Source organism: Bubalus bubalis, chromosome 23 (genome assembly GCF_019923935.1).
Source record: "Bubalus bubalis isolate 160015118507 breed Murrah chromosome 23, NDDB_SH_1, whole genome shotgun sequence".
In the NCBI taxonomy this organism is placed as follows: Eukaryota; Metazoa; Chordata; class Mammalia; order Artiodactyla; family Bovidae; genus Bubalus; species Bubalus bubalis.
The window spans coordinates 13818280-13835312 of NC_059179.1; the positions used below are offsets into that span (position 1 = coordinate 13818280).

The 17033-nt window shown below is 35.3% G+C and overlaps 2 protein-coding genes across 5 annotated transcripts in view; one reads left to right on the forward strand and one right to left on the reverse strand.

Moving 5' to 3' along the window:
- Window positions 1–17033, reverse strand: part of FGFBP3 (fibroblast growth factor binding protein 3) — a 139960-nt gene that overhangs the window by 47198 nt on the left and 75729 nt on the right. The gene's annotated exons all lie outside the window — the stretch shown is intronic.
- Window positions 1–17033, forward strand: part of BTAF1 (B-TFIID TATA-box binding protein associated factor 1) — an 88463-nt gene that overhangs the window by 29468 nt on the left and 41962 nt on the right. For all 4 annotated transcript variants that reach the window (XM_044935419.1, XM_044935420.1, XM_025274157.2 and 1 more), the window contains exons 5-14: window positions 1592–1755; window positions 4423–4559; window positions 6113–6242; window positions 6502–6570; window positions 7588–7677; window positions 8586–8681; window positions 8819–8995; window positions 9691–9831; window positions 10660–10784; window positions 13308–13428. In XM_044935419.1, the coding sequence (XP_044791354.1) occupies window positions 1592–1755; window positions 4423–4559; window positions 6113–6242; window positions 6502–6570; window positions 7588–7677; window positions 8586–8681; window positions 8819–8995; window positions 9691–9831; window positions 10660–10784; window positions 13308–13428 (1250 nt within the window). The remainder of the gene's footprint in view (window positions 1–1591; window positions 1756–4422; window positions 4560–6112; window positions 6243–6501; window positions 6571–7587; window positions 7678–8585; window positions 8682–8818; window positions 8996–9690; window positions 9832–10659; window positions 10785–13307; window positions 13429–17033) is intronic.

Sequence of the window (17033 nt, forward strand, 5' to 3'; positions counted from 1 at the left end):
AGTTTCAAGTATTGTTTAGTTCCAGACTTACTTTAAAAAAAAAACTGGCATATTTTGCACATATAAGTCACCCTTTTCAAGTATATGATTCTGTTTTTTAAAATAGTTTCTGTTTCTATAATGAGGTATCCTATCTTCTCATTATTGTGACAGTATCTTCCTTTACATTGAATATTGTTATATTAGTTGCTTAAAAATTTTGTCTTCCAGTTCCAACATCTAGGTGATTTAAGAATTGACCTCTATTAACTGGCTTTCTTTTGGGTTGGGTTACATTTTCTTGATTCTTTGTATGTCAGTTATTTTGGATTGTATTTCTCATATTGTAAATGGTTATACTGCAGGCTAGAGTCTGTTATATTCTTCAGTGTTTTGATTTGTTTGGTTTAGTTTGGTTGTTTTTGCTTGCTTGTTTTAATAGGTATTTAATTTGATGAAACTCAAATTGCAAACTCAATCTCATTTGTGGTGGGCAACAATTCAAATCTCAGTTCAATTTTTAGCTTTATTTGAACTATTTGGAGTCTGTGCTGTCCGTGCATATTTCAGAGATCATCCAGAGATTTGGCTTTCTGTCCGGTTCTCTTCTTTCTGGGTTTTTTCTCTCTCTATTTTTAGTTAATTTCCAATAGTTATGCTGTTCCTGACTCTTTCCTCTAGTTCTTCAAGCCAGACATACTGGGTTTTTGCACAACTTTTAAATGTAGGACATGACTGCCCAACATATCGTAGACTGGGTCTACCTTCAGGCTAAAAAGGTTCAAAAATGGGAAAGTCACTTAATGCCATGCTTTCTTCCAGGCACTGATAACTCCTCCAAGTATATGCCTACTTTTGTTCTCTTTCCAGTGCCTTCAGGTAGTCGTTTACTTTTTTTTTTTAGCAAGAATTTGTTTGTTATCCTTGGAGGGGTAGTCCAAAAGAACTTGGTCAGCTGTTATTGGAAACTAATGATAGAACCATATCTTGCAGCTTAAATATTTTAAGCCCAAATTTTTATTTTTAAAATGATACCTTTTGATCTATTTTCTATTGAAATATTGAGGGATTTTACTTGGAACATTCAAAATCTACTTTTATGCCTTTGTCTTTTATTTGGGGTATCAAATAGATAACTAAATAGAGGACTATAAAGGCCACACTTGGAATAAGCATGTATTTGTTGAGATCTTTTCTGTCAAATAGAGTCTAGATTTTTTTTTTTTTTAAAGCCTGGCTAGATATTTCGGAGAATGTACAAAGGGTAGCTATAAAATAATAAGATTGGTTTATCTTCCTAGGAATAGATCTTATTTTATATATATTTGATAATTGACAGTAGGGCAGTGGGGTAACATCAGTGAGTGATATTACTCTTAGAGTGTTTTTGTTAGCTAGAATGCTATTTTCCAAGACTCAGTAAAATATTTACTCTATTAGATAATAAAGTTTATGACATGTTCAGAGATTGTGAGTAGTATGGTTTGTTTTATTATCAAGAGAGGTGTTCTAATAGTTAAAAAAATGTTTTTAATTTAATCGAGTTTGATCTTCATGTATTAGAAAGCTTCTTAACTGATTTGAAGAAAATATATTTCTTTTTTGTTTAAAGGTGAAGTGGATCCTAAGGAGAGGATAGCACGCCAACGAAAGCTGTTACAGAAAAAACTTGGCCTTAATATGGGAGAAGCGATTGGAATGAGCACTGAAGAGCTCTTTAATGATGAAGATTTGGATTATACCCCAACTTCAGCAGCCCTTGTAAACAAACAACCTGTAGGTAAAACCTTTGGTTGTCTGACTGCAAGTAATAATACAGGCGATTTGCTTTTATTTTGCTATGCAATTGCAATTAAAAAAAAAAAAGCGTTCCTTATTTCTGCTCATTGTTGCTTAGTGTCACCATAATTTTCTATCTCCATAAGTTGAATTTCTAGTGATAGATTCTGAAGAGGTAGAAGGTAGCCTCTGCCTGCCTCATAGGTGCTAGACTATTAGATAAAAGCCGTGGTAGACCTTTCAGGAGACATTGGTGTTGAGAAATCATAGTTGCACCAGTTGCTCTTTCCTTTATTCTTCAATGAAGAAAAAAAAAATATTTCAGAGGGTAGGAGATAGTAAGGGCTATCATAGTTAGATATACTGATACTGGAAATCTTAGAGCTGATTCTTTTGAGAAAGAGCAAACATGATGAAAACTTGCAAACAGTGCAGAAGGACCTGTGATATGAAGTAAGCATCCTTCTGGTAAATGATGGGCACACATTTCCCTGTGTCTCACAGCAACCCTTTAAAAATTATTTGTCTTTTTTTCCCTGAAACTTTCTGTGTATGCACAAGTCCTTTTTAAGCCATGTCTGCCTGTATGTGTGGGCTTCCACAGTGAAACACAGTGGTAAAGAATCCATCTGCCAGTGCAGGAGACACAGGAGACATGGGTTTGATCCCTGCATCAGGAAGATCCCCTGGAGCAGGAAATGGTAACCCACTCTAGAATTCTTACCTAGAAAATTCCACGGACAGAGGAGCCTGGCAGACTGCAGTCCACGGGGTCATAAAGAGTCAGACATGACTGAGCATGCATCCATACCCGTCCATATATACAGACTGATTACCTTGTTTTTTGATAACTTCTTTCTGTTTATATGGCTGTACCATAATTTTGCTCTGTATTTTTCCTGTTTCTGTTTTTCCAATTCCCAGTGGATGCCTGTGTGCTTCTTTTTTTATACATTAAAATCTTCATAAGCTCCAGTAAAAGCTCTGGCTCGCTCTCCTCAGAAGAATGTACATACATGTGAAATAGTACCTTTCAGGGGATTTAGTGCTCTTCTTGGCCTGCTTTACATGAGACCCATGTCTTCTCATTCCCTTGGCCTTTCCTTTTGCTTAAGTAGAGAATGGTTCTATTTGCCATTATTCTAGTTGTCCTCTAAATCATTAGGATTTGTAAGTAAGTTTTTTAGCATTGAGGAGTGTGTGATGATGATGGGACTTTTGTAGACAAAGAAAAAAGAGTGGATTCTGGAGGGAAGAGTATAAAGAGGCAGAAAATATAATAACAAACACATGAAAGAACAGAAAGATGGAGTATGAACTGAAGCATAAGATATAAATCAAAAACAATAGAATAAAATAAATGAAAACAAACGTGATCACAGTGTGGTAATTGGATATTGTGTAGGGAAATTAATAGGTGTATTAGAGAAAATAGGCTAGAGACAGAATAATTGGAAAGGAGATGGCAGCAGCAAATTTGGCAGAATCCAAATTTGGTTGGCTTTAGGTGTCAGGGACCTTTGGGAAGAGTTGCTGAGGTTTATTGTTGTATTATAGTGTTCATCACTGCTCCATTGCCTTGTACATATGCTAGTGGTCCCTGGACCAAGTCTGTAGCAGGGCGCCCGAACCAGTGACCCTGACTGGTTGTGGTAATGTACATTTCAATTGAATTTTAAATCAGTTAAGGGCAGAAGGATTTTTAGGCTTGTATTAAAGCATTTTTATTCACAGCCTTAATAGTGTCTCCTATGAATGGAAGAAGGAGCAAAAGTGGTATGCAATGAGTGGTTAAGAGGGAAAGACCAGTTACTTATCAGGTCTTCATTCTTAGTTGTGTCCGACCCTTTGTGACTCCTTGGACTGTAGCCTGCCAGACTCCTCTGTCCATATAATTTTCCAGGCAAGAATAGTGGAGTGGGTTGCCATTTCCTACTCCAGGGGATCTTCCCAACCCAGGGATTGAACCCTGGTCTCCTGTGTCTCCTGCATTGCTGCAGAATCCTGCCTGCTGAGCCATCTGGGAAGCCAGTTACTTATGGCTATAGTTACTTTTATTTTTTCAGTAGAAGATGATAACAATTTTTTTAAATATTGACATTCTTTATGCTTACATTACGGCTTCCCTGGTAGCTCAGTTGGTAAAGAATCTGCCTGCAGTCCAAGAGACCCGGGTTCAATCCTGGGTCGGGAATATCTCCTGGAGAAGGAGATGGCAAACCACTCCAGTATCCTTGCCTGGAAAATCTCACAGATAGAGGAACCTGGTGGGCTACAGTCCATGGGGTCACAAAGAGTGGGGCATGACTGAGTGACTTCAGCGACTAACATGCTTACAACTTTTAGATTATATTATGTTTTTTTTAAAGTTTCACCTCTTCAGAGTCCTCACTGGAGTCAGGATCATACATTTTTGCCACATCTATGACATAAAGTTAAGAAACACATGAGCTTTTCCTGGCAACTGGAAGAATAGGGAAGAAGGAAGAAGAGAGTGAAATTATGGTACAGCTATACAGCAGAATAGCATAAATCGGTCAAAGAAGAATGTAATCAGTTTGTTTATAGTGAAACTTAAAGACTTTAGTCCTCTTCTGAGGCTGTGACTGTGGGTATATATTTTAACTTCAGAAGTTCAAACTGCACATTCTTTTATTCTTTTAGACTCTCCAGGCCGCTGAACTGATTGACTCAGAGTTTCGAACAGGAATGAGCAATAGACAAAAGAACAAAGCTAAAAGAATGGCCAAATTATTTGCAAAACAGAGATCCAGGGATGCAGTAGAAACGAATGAGAAGAGGTAGTAATCCTTTTTTTGCTCATTTATGTATGTATTTTAGTTATACCATTTTATTTAATTAATTTTTTTTTAATTGGAGGATAATTGCTTTATAATATTGTGTTGTTTTCTGCCATACAACAGTGTGAATCAGTCATAACTGTGTGTGTGTGTCCCCTCTCTTTTGAGCCTACCTCCCACCTCACCCCCATCCCACCCCTCTAGGTCGTCACAGAGTGCCAGGCTAGGCTCCGCATGTTAAACGCTGTTTTACGTATGGTAGTGTAAATATGTCAGTGCTACTTCCTCAGTTTGTATTCACCCTCCCCTTCCCCTGCTGTGTCCATAAATCTGTTCTCTACATCTGTATCTCCATTCCTTCTCTGCAGGTAAGTTTATCAGTATGATTTTTTAGATTCCATATATGTGCATTAGTATATGATACTTGTTTTTCTCTGACTTATTTCACTCTGTATAATAGGCTCTAGGTTCATCCACCTTACTACAACTGACTCATATCTGTCTCTTTTTATGGCTGAGTAATATTCCATTTTATGTGTGCATATATATATGCAACAACTTTATATTCATCTGTCAATAGACATCTAGGTTGCTTCCATGTCCTGGCTTTTGTAAATGGTACTGCAGTGAACATTGGAGTACATGTGTATTTTTGAACTCTCATTTTCTCAGAGTATTTGCCCAGTAGTGAGATTGCTGGGCCATATGGTAGTTATTCCTAATTTTTTAAGGACTCTCCATACTGTTCTCCTTAGTGGGTGTATCAACTTACATTCCCACCAACAGTGCAAGGAGGTTCCCTTTTCTCCATATCATCTCCAACATTTATTGTTTGTAGACTTTTTTGATGATGGCCATTCTGACTGGTGTGAGGTGATACCTCATTGTAGTTTTGATTTACATTTCTCTAATAATGATCCATTTTTTTGCTTATTTAAAACAGTGATGTTGGTTAACTTAAATCTTGGTCTGCTTGATTTCCAAAAACATTTTGATGACATTGCCTTTAGCTGTGGAGTACCGTTTGGATTGTTTTGCTCAATTGTCAGAGAGCGTATTTACTGTTACTAGAGACTAGGACAACTTCCCCAGGAAGATCCATATATGCAGATTTTTTTTTTTTTTTTTCCCATAATAATTACGAGCTCTGAACAAGGATTGACAATCTTCCAAGGGGAGTGCATTCCAGGTAAAGGGAACAAGTATAAATACCTGAATCATGTAATATTCAAGAAACAGAAAGGTTGTATGGCTGGCATGAGTAGACAGAAGTAAGAGTATTAGAGAGTGAATTCAGAGAGATGGCCTGAGGGCTACAAGTTAAGACTGCTACTTTTGTAAGGTGAGAACTGTCACTATATTACATCATATTTTTTTTGGCTGAGGGCTAAGCCAAATAGTAGGTAATAATCCAGGATTATTTACCAAATTCTGTTGTAGGAAAGAGCTCTGTGGGTAAACAGTCTTTACTTTCTTACATTCATTGTGGTTCACAGTGTTCTGTATTCAGTTCTTTTAAATAAATGGTGACCTTTTTTTTTTTTTTTTTTAAGCAATGATAGCACAGATGGGGAACCAGAAGAAAAGAGACGAAAGACATCAAATGTTGTTATTAATCAGTCTGCAGTTGATTCCAAAGTTCTGATTGATAATATTCCAGACAGCTCTCCCTTAATTGAAGAGGTACTACTGAAATACCCTGAAGCATCCTTTGAAATCATTTATAATTTTTTCATACTAATGTGTTAGTAGATGGTATATAATATAATAATCTGTTAATTGAGAAATTTTGTTATTAAAAATCAAAGTACTTTTTGTTAGTAAAATTTTTTGATTATTTAAAAACCTGACTATTATTGTTAGTCCTACAAATAAATACACTTAAATTATTGGCATAAAATAGATCTTTTAAAGTAATATTAATTTGGTTTTTCTTATTCAGACAAATGAATGGCCTTTGGAAAGCTTTTGTGAAGAACTTTGCAATGACCTTTTTAATCCCTCCTGGGAGGTAGGATTTCTTCATTACAATTTCTCTCAACTCTTTTCTTTGCTAATGATAGAAACTATATCAATCATAATCTGTCTTGTCAGAGTCCTTATTTTTCCCCTATGTCCCTCTCAGAACCACTTGTCAGGGCACTTCATAAAGAGTTGCATATCTCTGTAAGTAAAAAACTTCCTTTGAAAGTGGACAGTTTTGATTAAGACCAGTAGTTTGCAAGTGGTAGCTTAGCCTCAGAAATATTTCTTCAAAAAAGATCTTGGAAAAAAAAAAAAAAAAGATCTTGAACAGCCCTCAGTATGTAGAAGAGATGAAAGTGAAGTTCTTCTGGTTGAAATTGAGGGTTGGTAGTCTCAAAAGAGTCTTTGGTTGGTCTCTGAGTAATTTTAAAACACTGTTTTGGAATACCTTTTAGCTTTAGCTTTGCCTTTAGCTTTCTGCTCCCAGATGAATTTCTGTTCAAAGCTGTTCACATTTTAACTCGAATGGGGCCTTTAGTAAGTGGGGGCAGTGTCGGTGGCGTGTTTCCCCCTCCCAGATGACACTGCAGAAGCTTCAGGGCTACAATAAAGTGTTAGTCATGAGACATTTTATTTAAATTGTCTTCCTTTGATGTTTAACACTCATGGCTTTGAACCTTAGTTTTGATGTATTTATTTCTAAAATATTGGTGTTTGGACTATAAGGAACATTATATGATGCTTCTTTTCTCTCCTTTGCTGTAGATAATGCTGAATGCAAGTAGAGAGTAGAGGAATGACAGCCGAGCAGATTAGTATCTCAGACAGAACTCAGAATAGCTATTTTTTGCCTTTTAAAAAAATAAAATCCATATAATCAAACTTGTGAGATAAATATATGTAATTCTTCTTGGATAGTAGAAGAAAAACACATTCTTGTGAAGTCCCACTCAGTTTGTTCCAATTTCTTAAAAATCTAGTATCCCTTTTTCATATTGAAGAAAAGTTAAACACTGTTTCTTAAGCATTTAACCTTTGATATTTGCTTCTGGGTTCTTTTTAGGTTCGACATGGTGCAGGCACTGGACTTAGGGAAATCCTTAAAGCTCATGGGAAAAGTGGTGGTAAAATGGGAGATAGCACTTTAGAAGAGGTAAGTGTAAGTGTAGTAAATCAAAATTATCATCAGATTTCAGTAGATATCCTCTTTCTCAGGAAAGTAGCAGAGCATGTGCCATGAAGTAGAAATGAGAAGTAAATAGTAAGAAATATGGAGGGGTGAACATAAGGAAAAAGGTTAAAAAATTCGGAAGAGGTTTATTTGTATTATAGATAGAGAAAGAATGAGTTCAAGGGAAAGATGTTCAGAAATATTGAGTGGAAAAGTATGTAGAAGCACTCATATTTGAGCAGGGTGTAATGGATTAGAATGTAGAGTGAGATGAATGAGAGTATTGTTTAAAGGTCAGTAAGCAATGTGACTGGTGTAACATGGAGGTGGTAGTAATAGGCTAGATAATAGATACTTTGGCCACCTGATGTGAAGAACTGACTCACCGGAAAAGACCCTGATGCTGGGAAAGATTGAGGGCTGGAGGAGAAGGGGACGACAGAGGATGAGATGGTTGGATGGCATCTTTGACTTGATGGACATGAGTTTGAGCAAGCTCTGGGAGTTGGTGATGGACTGGGAAGCCTGGCGTGCTGCAGTCCATGTGGTTGCAAACAGTCGGACACAACTGAGCGACTGAACCGAACTGAATAGAAGTAGTTGATATTACAGCAACCTTAAGTGGTTTCTCAGTTTCTCTGGGAGTGCAAGTAAAATAATAGAATTCATGAATTTTTTAGATTTTGGTACAGTATATCCAAATAAATAATCATCAAAGAAGATGTGGTTAATATTGAAGGTAGTAATTGGGACTATTCCATAGTTTGGTTATTGTTCCTACAGTTAAAATAATCTGTCCCAGTGTTTTGTTTTAGTTTGCTGTAATAGTTTAGTTTTGGTTTTTGGACCTAATATGTTTTAATGTGTTATTAAAATGATAATTTTAACAGATGATTCAACAGCATCAAGAGTGGTTGGAAGACTTGGTTATTAGACTCCTTTGTGTGTTCGCTTTAGACAGATTTGGAGACTTTGTTTCTGATGAAGTAAGTATCCTAAGGGAGGCTTTACCCAATCAGATTTCAGATTCTTAAAATATATATATATATGTATATATGTATGTATGTATGTATATGTATATATTTTTTTGCAAATGTGAATTTTCTTGCTTTCTCATTTTTAGGTTGTGGCACCGGTTCGTGAAACTTGTGCTCAAACGTTAGGTGTGGTGTTAAAACACATGAATGAAACAGGAGTTCATAAGACTGTGGATGTGCTGCTTAAATTACTTACACAAGAACAGTGGGAAGTTAGACATGGTGGTCTGCTAGGAATAAAGTATGCTTTGGCAGTTCGTCAGGTAAACACTTCAGTTTTTGAAGCATGTATGGGAGAGTTTTTCCCCTTAGTTTATTCTCATTAATTAAATGAACTGGCTCTAGATTCTTAGTGTTACAGATAAGCCAGTCCTTCAAGATTTGCTTTCTTGAGGTAGTATTATAGAGACAGGTGATGCTACTAACAATTTAAGTATGAATTAAAAGAGAATTATGCTTGGAAACCTGTTTCTGTTTCATAGCAAGACCAATTCTCAGTGAGATTTCTAGTGTATGATCACAGGAGTAACCTTTGGGGGCTGACTGTTGGGGCAATTGAAAAGAGGGTAGGTTGGAGTAATGAGAAGCAGGAAGAGATGATTTTCTTTTTTCTTTTCTCTCATATTCCCTTTGGTTGTCAGTGATTGAGATAGAAGTTCAGGTTCTAGCATAGGAGTATATATGTATGTGTATTCACAGTGGGAATTCATGTTCCTGCCTTGAAAACATGTTCTGATGTTTCAAGTCACATTGAATAATGAAGTATTAATACTATTATGTTCTTTTTCAAATGAGATTAATTACATAGTCATCTAATGACACTTTTCATTTCTGTTTACATGATTCTTTTAAACTAAATATTGAAATTTATACTTTTGTATGTTAATTTAATAAAAGATTTTTTAAGCACATCACTTGTACTATAGAAATTAATCTGTTTTGGTATACTCTTTTATAGGATGTAATTAATACTTTATTGCCTAAAGTTTTAACTAGAATAATTGAAGGACTCCAGGATCTTGATGATGATGTCAGAGCTGTTGCTGCAGCATCATTAGTACCTGTGGTAGAAAGCCTTGTGTATCTTCAGACACAAAAAGTAAATATTTTTGCATTTTTTTCCTATAGAGCCTTTTACATTTGTTGTGTAGCGTGTTAGAAAAAACAATGAGGTTGGTTTTTTTTTTTTTTAACATCTCCATTTTTCTTATGTCAGCCCTCTGGTGCATAAGATCTTGATATATATATTCTTGGGAAGAGTGAATTGTGTCTTTTTATCTTTCCCTTTCATGTACAGAATATGTGGAGAACTTCCTTAAAAAGAAAGTAACCATTCCTTGTTCATTTCATTCCTGGTTTTTAGGCAAATGAGATTTTTGCTTGTTTTGATTTTGACTTTTGATTTTTTATTATGTTTTCATTTTTGAAATGCCCATCTGATTTTTTTAAGGTCCATCTGATTTCCCTCTATTGTTAAAACCAGAACATGTGTATTTGAGAGTACTTCGAAAGCTCAGAAACTAAATTTGTCTTTTCATGATGATTAAGAACGTTTTAACTAGATTAAAATTGCTCAGAGGGTCCTGACATGTATGTGTAAGCTGTATTGTTTTCAAAGTTTATGATTTTTTTTTTTTTATGGAAAATACAGTTGGGATATCTTATTTCTTGAATTCTCCATCCATTATGAACCTTGCTAGAAAGGTAAATGCCAAAGTAGAGCTGAGTGGCATTAAAAAGAAGGGTAGAGAATTGTTGAAGACGAATAATGTTTCCTCCTTAATTTTACTGAGAACTGGGATTATCCAAGGTCATTGGGGTTGTATATGTTATTGAATCAGTAGTGACTCCTGAAATACAGTTTGGCATGGCTGGTGAATATTTCTTGCAAAATTAATAACCGTTTTTTTGATAACTGATCTTATAGGTACCTTTCATTATAAATACATTATGGGATGCTCTTCTGGAACTAGATGATCTAACAGCTTCAACAAATAGTATTATGACTCTTCTGTCATCCTTGTTAACTTATCCTCAGGTTCAACAATGCAGGTAATTATTTCTATTCAATGGAATAAAGTAGAAAGTGTTTACATACAGTTCCAGATAATTAAAAATATGATAGTCTAGAATCTTTTAGAACAGCACTGTAAGTAGGGGATGCCAAAGACAGTTATTTTCAGGAGGACTTTTCTTCTTCATTCTCTAGCCACCAGCTCTTTGGGGGCAGAAACTTAGAGAGGCTATATTCTTGGGTTAATTCCATTATATAATCATTCAACTTGTTCATCCTATGATAGTTAACTTTAGATAAACAGTTATCCATTTTATTTTCACCTCTAGCTCTAGACTATAGAATTTTGTAGCCTTTGTGACTGGTTAATAGAATTATCAGTGAACATCAGTTTTACATTTCCAAATTTTGCTACTCTGTAAGCATTTTCTTTGTGATGTTCACAAAGAAATTATTTTCTTGATTTCAATAATCACTTAACAGGAAGGGAATACATAATAATGTAATATAATGTTCAAAAGCAGAGAATGGGTAAAGCAAAGACGTAAACCAAAAATTTAGTGTCATTTATTTTACTGTCTTGATATCTTAAATGAAGCTTAGCTAATTAATGTATTCCCTGCCTTTTAGACTGGCTCCTAAATATTAATACCCTTGGAGATACAGGAAAAAAAATTAGATGAGAAAATTAATTACTCTTCTTAGGCTAGTAAGTGTAGTCAATGAATGTTTATATAATTGTGATTATAAATGATTTCTGATTCTGTGAGTAAATCTGTTTCCAATGAAAATCATTGATGTGTGAAAAACATCACACATGTTTTTCATGTTTCACAAATAAATATTTTCTTGATTTCAATAATCACTTATCAGGAAGGGAGAGAATGTTTCAGATAATACTGACCTGCGGTCGTCCTTCAATGTTAAATTTAGGCTAGTGGGACAACCCAAAATTGGAATAGCAAAATAAGTGCCTATAAAGTGAAGAGAAAAATTGAAATGGTAGTGCATATATGGTGTTTCCTAATTTTCAGACACTTTCATTGGTATAAGGGTTAAATGAGTTAATCTGTGTGAAAGCCCTTCTCAAGCTGCAAAATGCAAGAATTCTTAATTATTGTTAGGGGTTGGCAAACTTTTTCTGTCCAGATAGTGAGGCTTTGGCTTTGTGGCCATATGGTCTCTGTCAAAGCTACTCAACTCTGTCTGTGTAGCACAAAAGCGGTTGTAGATACTACATAAAGGAATGAACGTACCTGTAATCCTATAAAACTTTATTTAAAAACTCATGTAGAGTGAACTTGAACTGTGAGCCTTGGTTTGTTTGCACTTGCCCTAAAAAATAAAGGCTTTGGACTTAAAAAATGTATGTATATAATCAAGTGGACAGTGTTGGAAAAGCTAGATAATGTAAAAACAAAATCAAAGAATGTAGTGAAAATTCTGTTAATTCAGTGTGAAATAATGTAGTTTTTGATCTTTTTTTTTTTTTTTTCAAAATTGCCTTAGAAAATTTGCTTCATATGTTGTGATATTTGGCAGATACTTTCCAGCTTATGTAAGAAGAAATGCAGCATGTATTTGGAGCATGAAGAGTTACACTATTAACAAGACCTGCTATAATGCTTTTTCATATTTGAGTCTGTTTTATGTCTGTGTGTGCATGTATTTAAGTTGTAATTTTATAAGTAAATTTACTAGATGTGTAAATAAATGTAAAAGGCGACGTTCATTTAAATCTGCAAGTAATGAAAATATCATTAAAAGATGGACCTCCTGAGAGGAGCCAAAAGAACAGATAATTACACTGACATATTCTTTTTTCCTCATGTCTTTTTCTTTCGAGGTATATATTTCAAATGCTACTTATAAATAATTTGCTAATTTGAGGTGACTTTTATAAATGACTCATGGATGTGACAGGAATCCTATGGTCCAAGTTGTTAGCCAACTCGTGCCTTTGCTTGCTTTCACATTTAAAATCTAATCTGTGAGAAGGAAGATAACTTGAGTTTGCCATAAAATTTAGTAATGCTAGTTTAGGATAATAAATTCCAAAGCTACTACCATTACCATCTCTTGCTTCTTTTGATATGTGATAGAGATGGCCTCAAAGGGGGATATAAATTCTGTGCACCTATTGGTTACCCGTTGGAGTTAATAGTAGGAAAGGAGTAAGGATTAACAATCCTGATTTTTGTGTAGGCTGACTATCAGCTAAGATACATGTCCCATTTTCCTGAGTGAGAACAGACTGAGAATAAATGCAGTTATATTGAAAAGTTCTAATTTGATAGAGGTGATTTATGGTATTAGTGCCACAGAATAACCTCATGTTAATGTTTCTGCTACTCTTTATGACTGCATTTGTTCTATTCTGGTGTTACAATAACAGTTTTGTATGAGGGTGTTAAGCAAGTGTTCATAGGAAAATTGTATTGTCTTTTTAGAATTTATTCATCAAAAAAGTTGCTAGGTCCATAAGGAAATGATATTTAGATGATGTTTCAACAGAATTTCAACTAAGGATGAATAAGATTAATCTGTGTCTTCTTTATTAGTATTCAGCAGTCACTCACAGTTTTAGTTCCACGTGTCTGGCCTTTTTTGCATCACACTATATCATCAGTTCGAAGAGCGGCCTTGGAGACTCTGTTCACTTTATTATCAACACAAGACCAGGTAAGAACTAATAACTACAGTAATCTTGAAATTTTTAGAGATTAATTTTGTAAGATCAATCTGACCACCAGGTTACCCTTGCTTCACATAAAGATAAGGAGAATGCTAGGGCTAGTAAAATTGATATGTTGACTATGTAGATACATAAAAATATAATCATCATAAGGGCAGAAGTATTTTAATACTGTTGTAGATTGTATTCCCTGCCCATGGAATATTGCTTAACACAAGGTGGCTCTCAGTAAGTTTTTGTTGAACCAAAGATTAAATCATCCCTTCCTGTCAAAGATCATGTTATTCATTCTTTGCCTGCTCTGTATGGTTGACAGTTGGATGGTTGGCAAAAACCATCCCAGGTTAGAAAGCTACCTGTGAAGCTCTGCAGTGTGACTTGAAAAGACTGATAATACAATTGCTAGGCACTTACTTCCTTTTAAGGAATACTCAGTCTTAAGAGCATTTTATTTCCAAGGAGTAACACATTGAAATGCCTACAGAGAACCTTCAGGTAATATCACTGTGTAAATAGAAATCTGTTATGAGCTGAGTAATCCTTGCCCTGTCTGTAAAAGGCTTCACATTCCTGTTTTAAAAATAGACCTAAAGGTCAAACAAAATACTAGAATTTAGGGAAACATCATAAGGAATCCATTTCTTATGCTGTTACTTACAGGTGCTGCAGTTTGAGCCAGTGGTCTTTAAAAAACAATGGTTAATTTTCTTTTAGACTATATATTAATACTGTGGATAAATGTCTCTTGTGTGTTCATCAACCATGCATTCCTATGTGAATTAGGAATATTCCATGTAGACCTACTTTAATTTATAGCACGGTATTGTGTTGCACTACCATGAATCAACATTTGTAAATTTCCTTTTGCATTATCTTTTTTGTCTGATCAGAATCTTCTAAGAAAAAACTATCATGTCCATTTTATTAATATAATGCTTAGTTGATCAGGCATGGGTTCTGAGTTTTCACATTATTATTATTATTATTATTTTTTTTTGGTTTTGTGAGTTTTGCCTAAGTGTTTTTGATGTAAATATTCTTAAATTCACTTTAGATAGACCTGTCAAAATTATCAAATTTCTTCCCTTCATGTTGTTTTTTTTTTTGTTGTTTTTTTTTTAATACACTTTACTTTTAGGAGCAATTTTAGGTTTACAGAAAAGCTGAGCAAAAAGTCCATAGTTCCATATGCCCCTACCCATATGCACAGTTTCCCCTTTAGCTAACATGCATTAGTGTAGTGCATTTGTTGCAGTTGATGAACCAGTATTGGTATGTTATTAACTAAAGCCCACAGTTTACACGAGGAATTACTCCTTATAGTGTAGATTCTGTGGGTTGACATATGTACAGTGGTATGTGCTCCCCATGAGAGTATCATAAGGAATAGTTTCACTGTGCTAAAAAATGCCTGTGCTGCACCTGTGCATTTCCACTTTCCTCCCTTCAAAACCTTAGCAACCACTACTCTTTATATTGTTCTCATACTTTTCCCTTTTCCAGAATACCACATAGTTGGAGTTATGTAGTATGTGGGCTTCCCTGGTGGCTCAGATGATAAAAAATCTGCCTGCAATGCAGGAAACTTGGGTTTGATCCCTGGGTTGGAAAGATCCCCTGGAGAAGGAAATGGCTACCCATTCCAGTATTCTTGCCTGGAGAATTCCGTGGACAGGGGAGCCTGGCAGGCTGCAGTCCATGGGGTGGCAAAGAGTTGGAAACGACTGAGCCACACACACATGTAGTATATTGCCTTTTAATAGTGGCTTCTGTTTCATTTAGCATTACAAAATTAAGGTTTCTCCATGTCTTTTTTATAAGTTGATAGTTAATTTCTTTTTATCACTTTGTAATATTGCATTGTATGGATGTGACACAGTTCATATATTCACCTGTTAAAGGATATTTTCATTTCTTTCTGTTTTTATCAGTTTGAATGAAGTTTTAAACATTTGTGTGCCGGTTTTGGTATGGGCATAGTTTTCAGTGCACTTGGGTAAATACTAAAGCACACAATTGCTGGATCATATGCTAAGAATATATTTAATTTTATAAGAAAACGTCTTCCAAAAATGTCTGTACCAGTTTACATTTCCACCATCAATGAATTAGGAGTTTCTGTTGCCATATATCCTCCCCCCAGCAATTCATGTTGTCAGTGTTGTTGATTTTAGCCTTTCTAATAAGTGTGTAGTGATATCTCACTATAGTTTAAACTTGAAGTTCTCTAATGATATATGATGTTGAACATCTTTTCATATGCTTATCTTTAGTAATTTTGTTTTGTTTTGCAAAACCATAAGACTTTATAAGGAAGATAGCCTGAATCTTACAACTTATCCCATCATAAGTATGTATGCATATATGCTTGTCTCTAAAATGTTTTTGTATAGAACCACAGTTAATAAGTTATTTATAAATTCTCTTTTTTAAAAAATTTATTTGCCTGCACCACATGGCTTGGAGGATCCTAATTCCTTGACCAGGGATGGAATCTGGGCCCTGGGCAGTTGAAGCATGAAGTCCTAACCACTGGACTGCCAGGAAATTCCCGAAATCTCATTTGTATTAGACTCTTTTATGACATACTTTGGCATCTTTGAAGATAAATTGTTTAATCTCTGTGCTTTTATCTCTGATGTTAACATGTGAAAGTATTAGCAAGTCTGGCTTCTCAGGGAGTATGAAATAAGAACTCTTAGGCAAACCAAATTAATTTTATTTGGTAATGACTTAAAAGGAGAAGGCAATGGCACCCCACTCCAGTACTGTTGCCCGGAAAATCCCATGGATGGAGGAGCCTGGTAGGCTGCAGTCCATGGCATCGCATAGAGTTGGACACGACTGAAACGACTTAGCAGCAGCAGCAATGACTTAAAATCAGGATGTAACTTTTTTTGGGGGGGGCTGAACTAAGAGCTTGACAAAGTGAAGTAGTTTATCATTTGTTTTTCCTTTTTTAAAAAAGTTTTTATTGGAGTTTAGTTGATTTATCATGTGTGAGCTTCTGCTATGCAGCAAAATGAATCATACGTATCTATTCATTTTTTTAGGTTCTCTTCTCATGTAGAGCATTACTTGATTTTGCTTTCTATAGACTGTATTTATTCATGCAAGTTTATATATGAATGTATATGTTTATCTGTAAATTACTTTACTGGAATGTCTAGATTAATTAGTGTTCATAACCACTATATTTAATAGTGGTTTTAGTCAGAACTCAACTTAGGAACCCTTCCCTGGTGGCTCAGAGGATAAAGCATCTGCCTGCCATGCGGGAGACCCGGGTTTGATCCCTGGGTTGGGAAGATCCCCTGGAGAAGGAAATGGTAACCCACTCCAGTATTCTTGCCTGGAGAATCCCATGGACAGAGGAGCCTGGTGGGCTACAGTCCATGGGGTCGCAAAGAGTCGGACATGACTGAGCGACGTCTCTTCTTTCAACTAGGAAAATATATTCTGGACATTAACCTCTAGTTTAGCCATATTTTGTTGACTGGATAAGCTTTTCCATTCTCTTTGCATCAGAGTCACCTTCTGAGTCATTGAAAATGTTAGTACATAAAAGTATTGATTTTTATTTGAAAGGCAA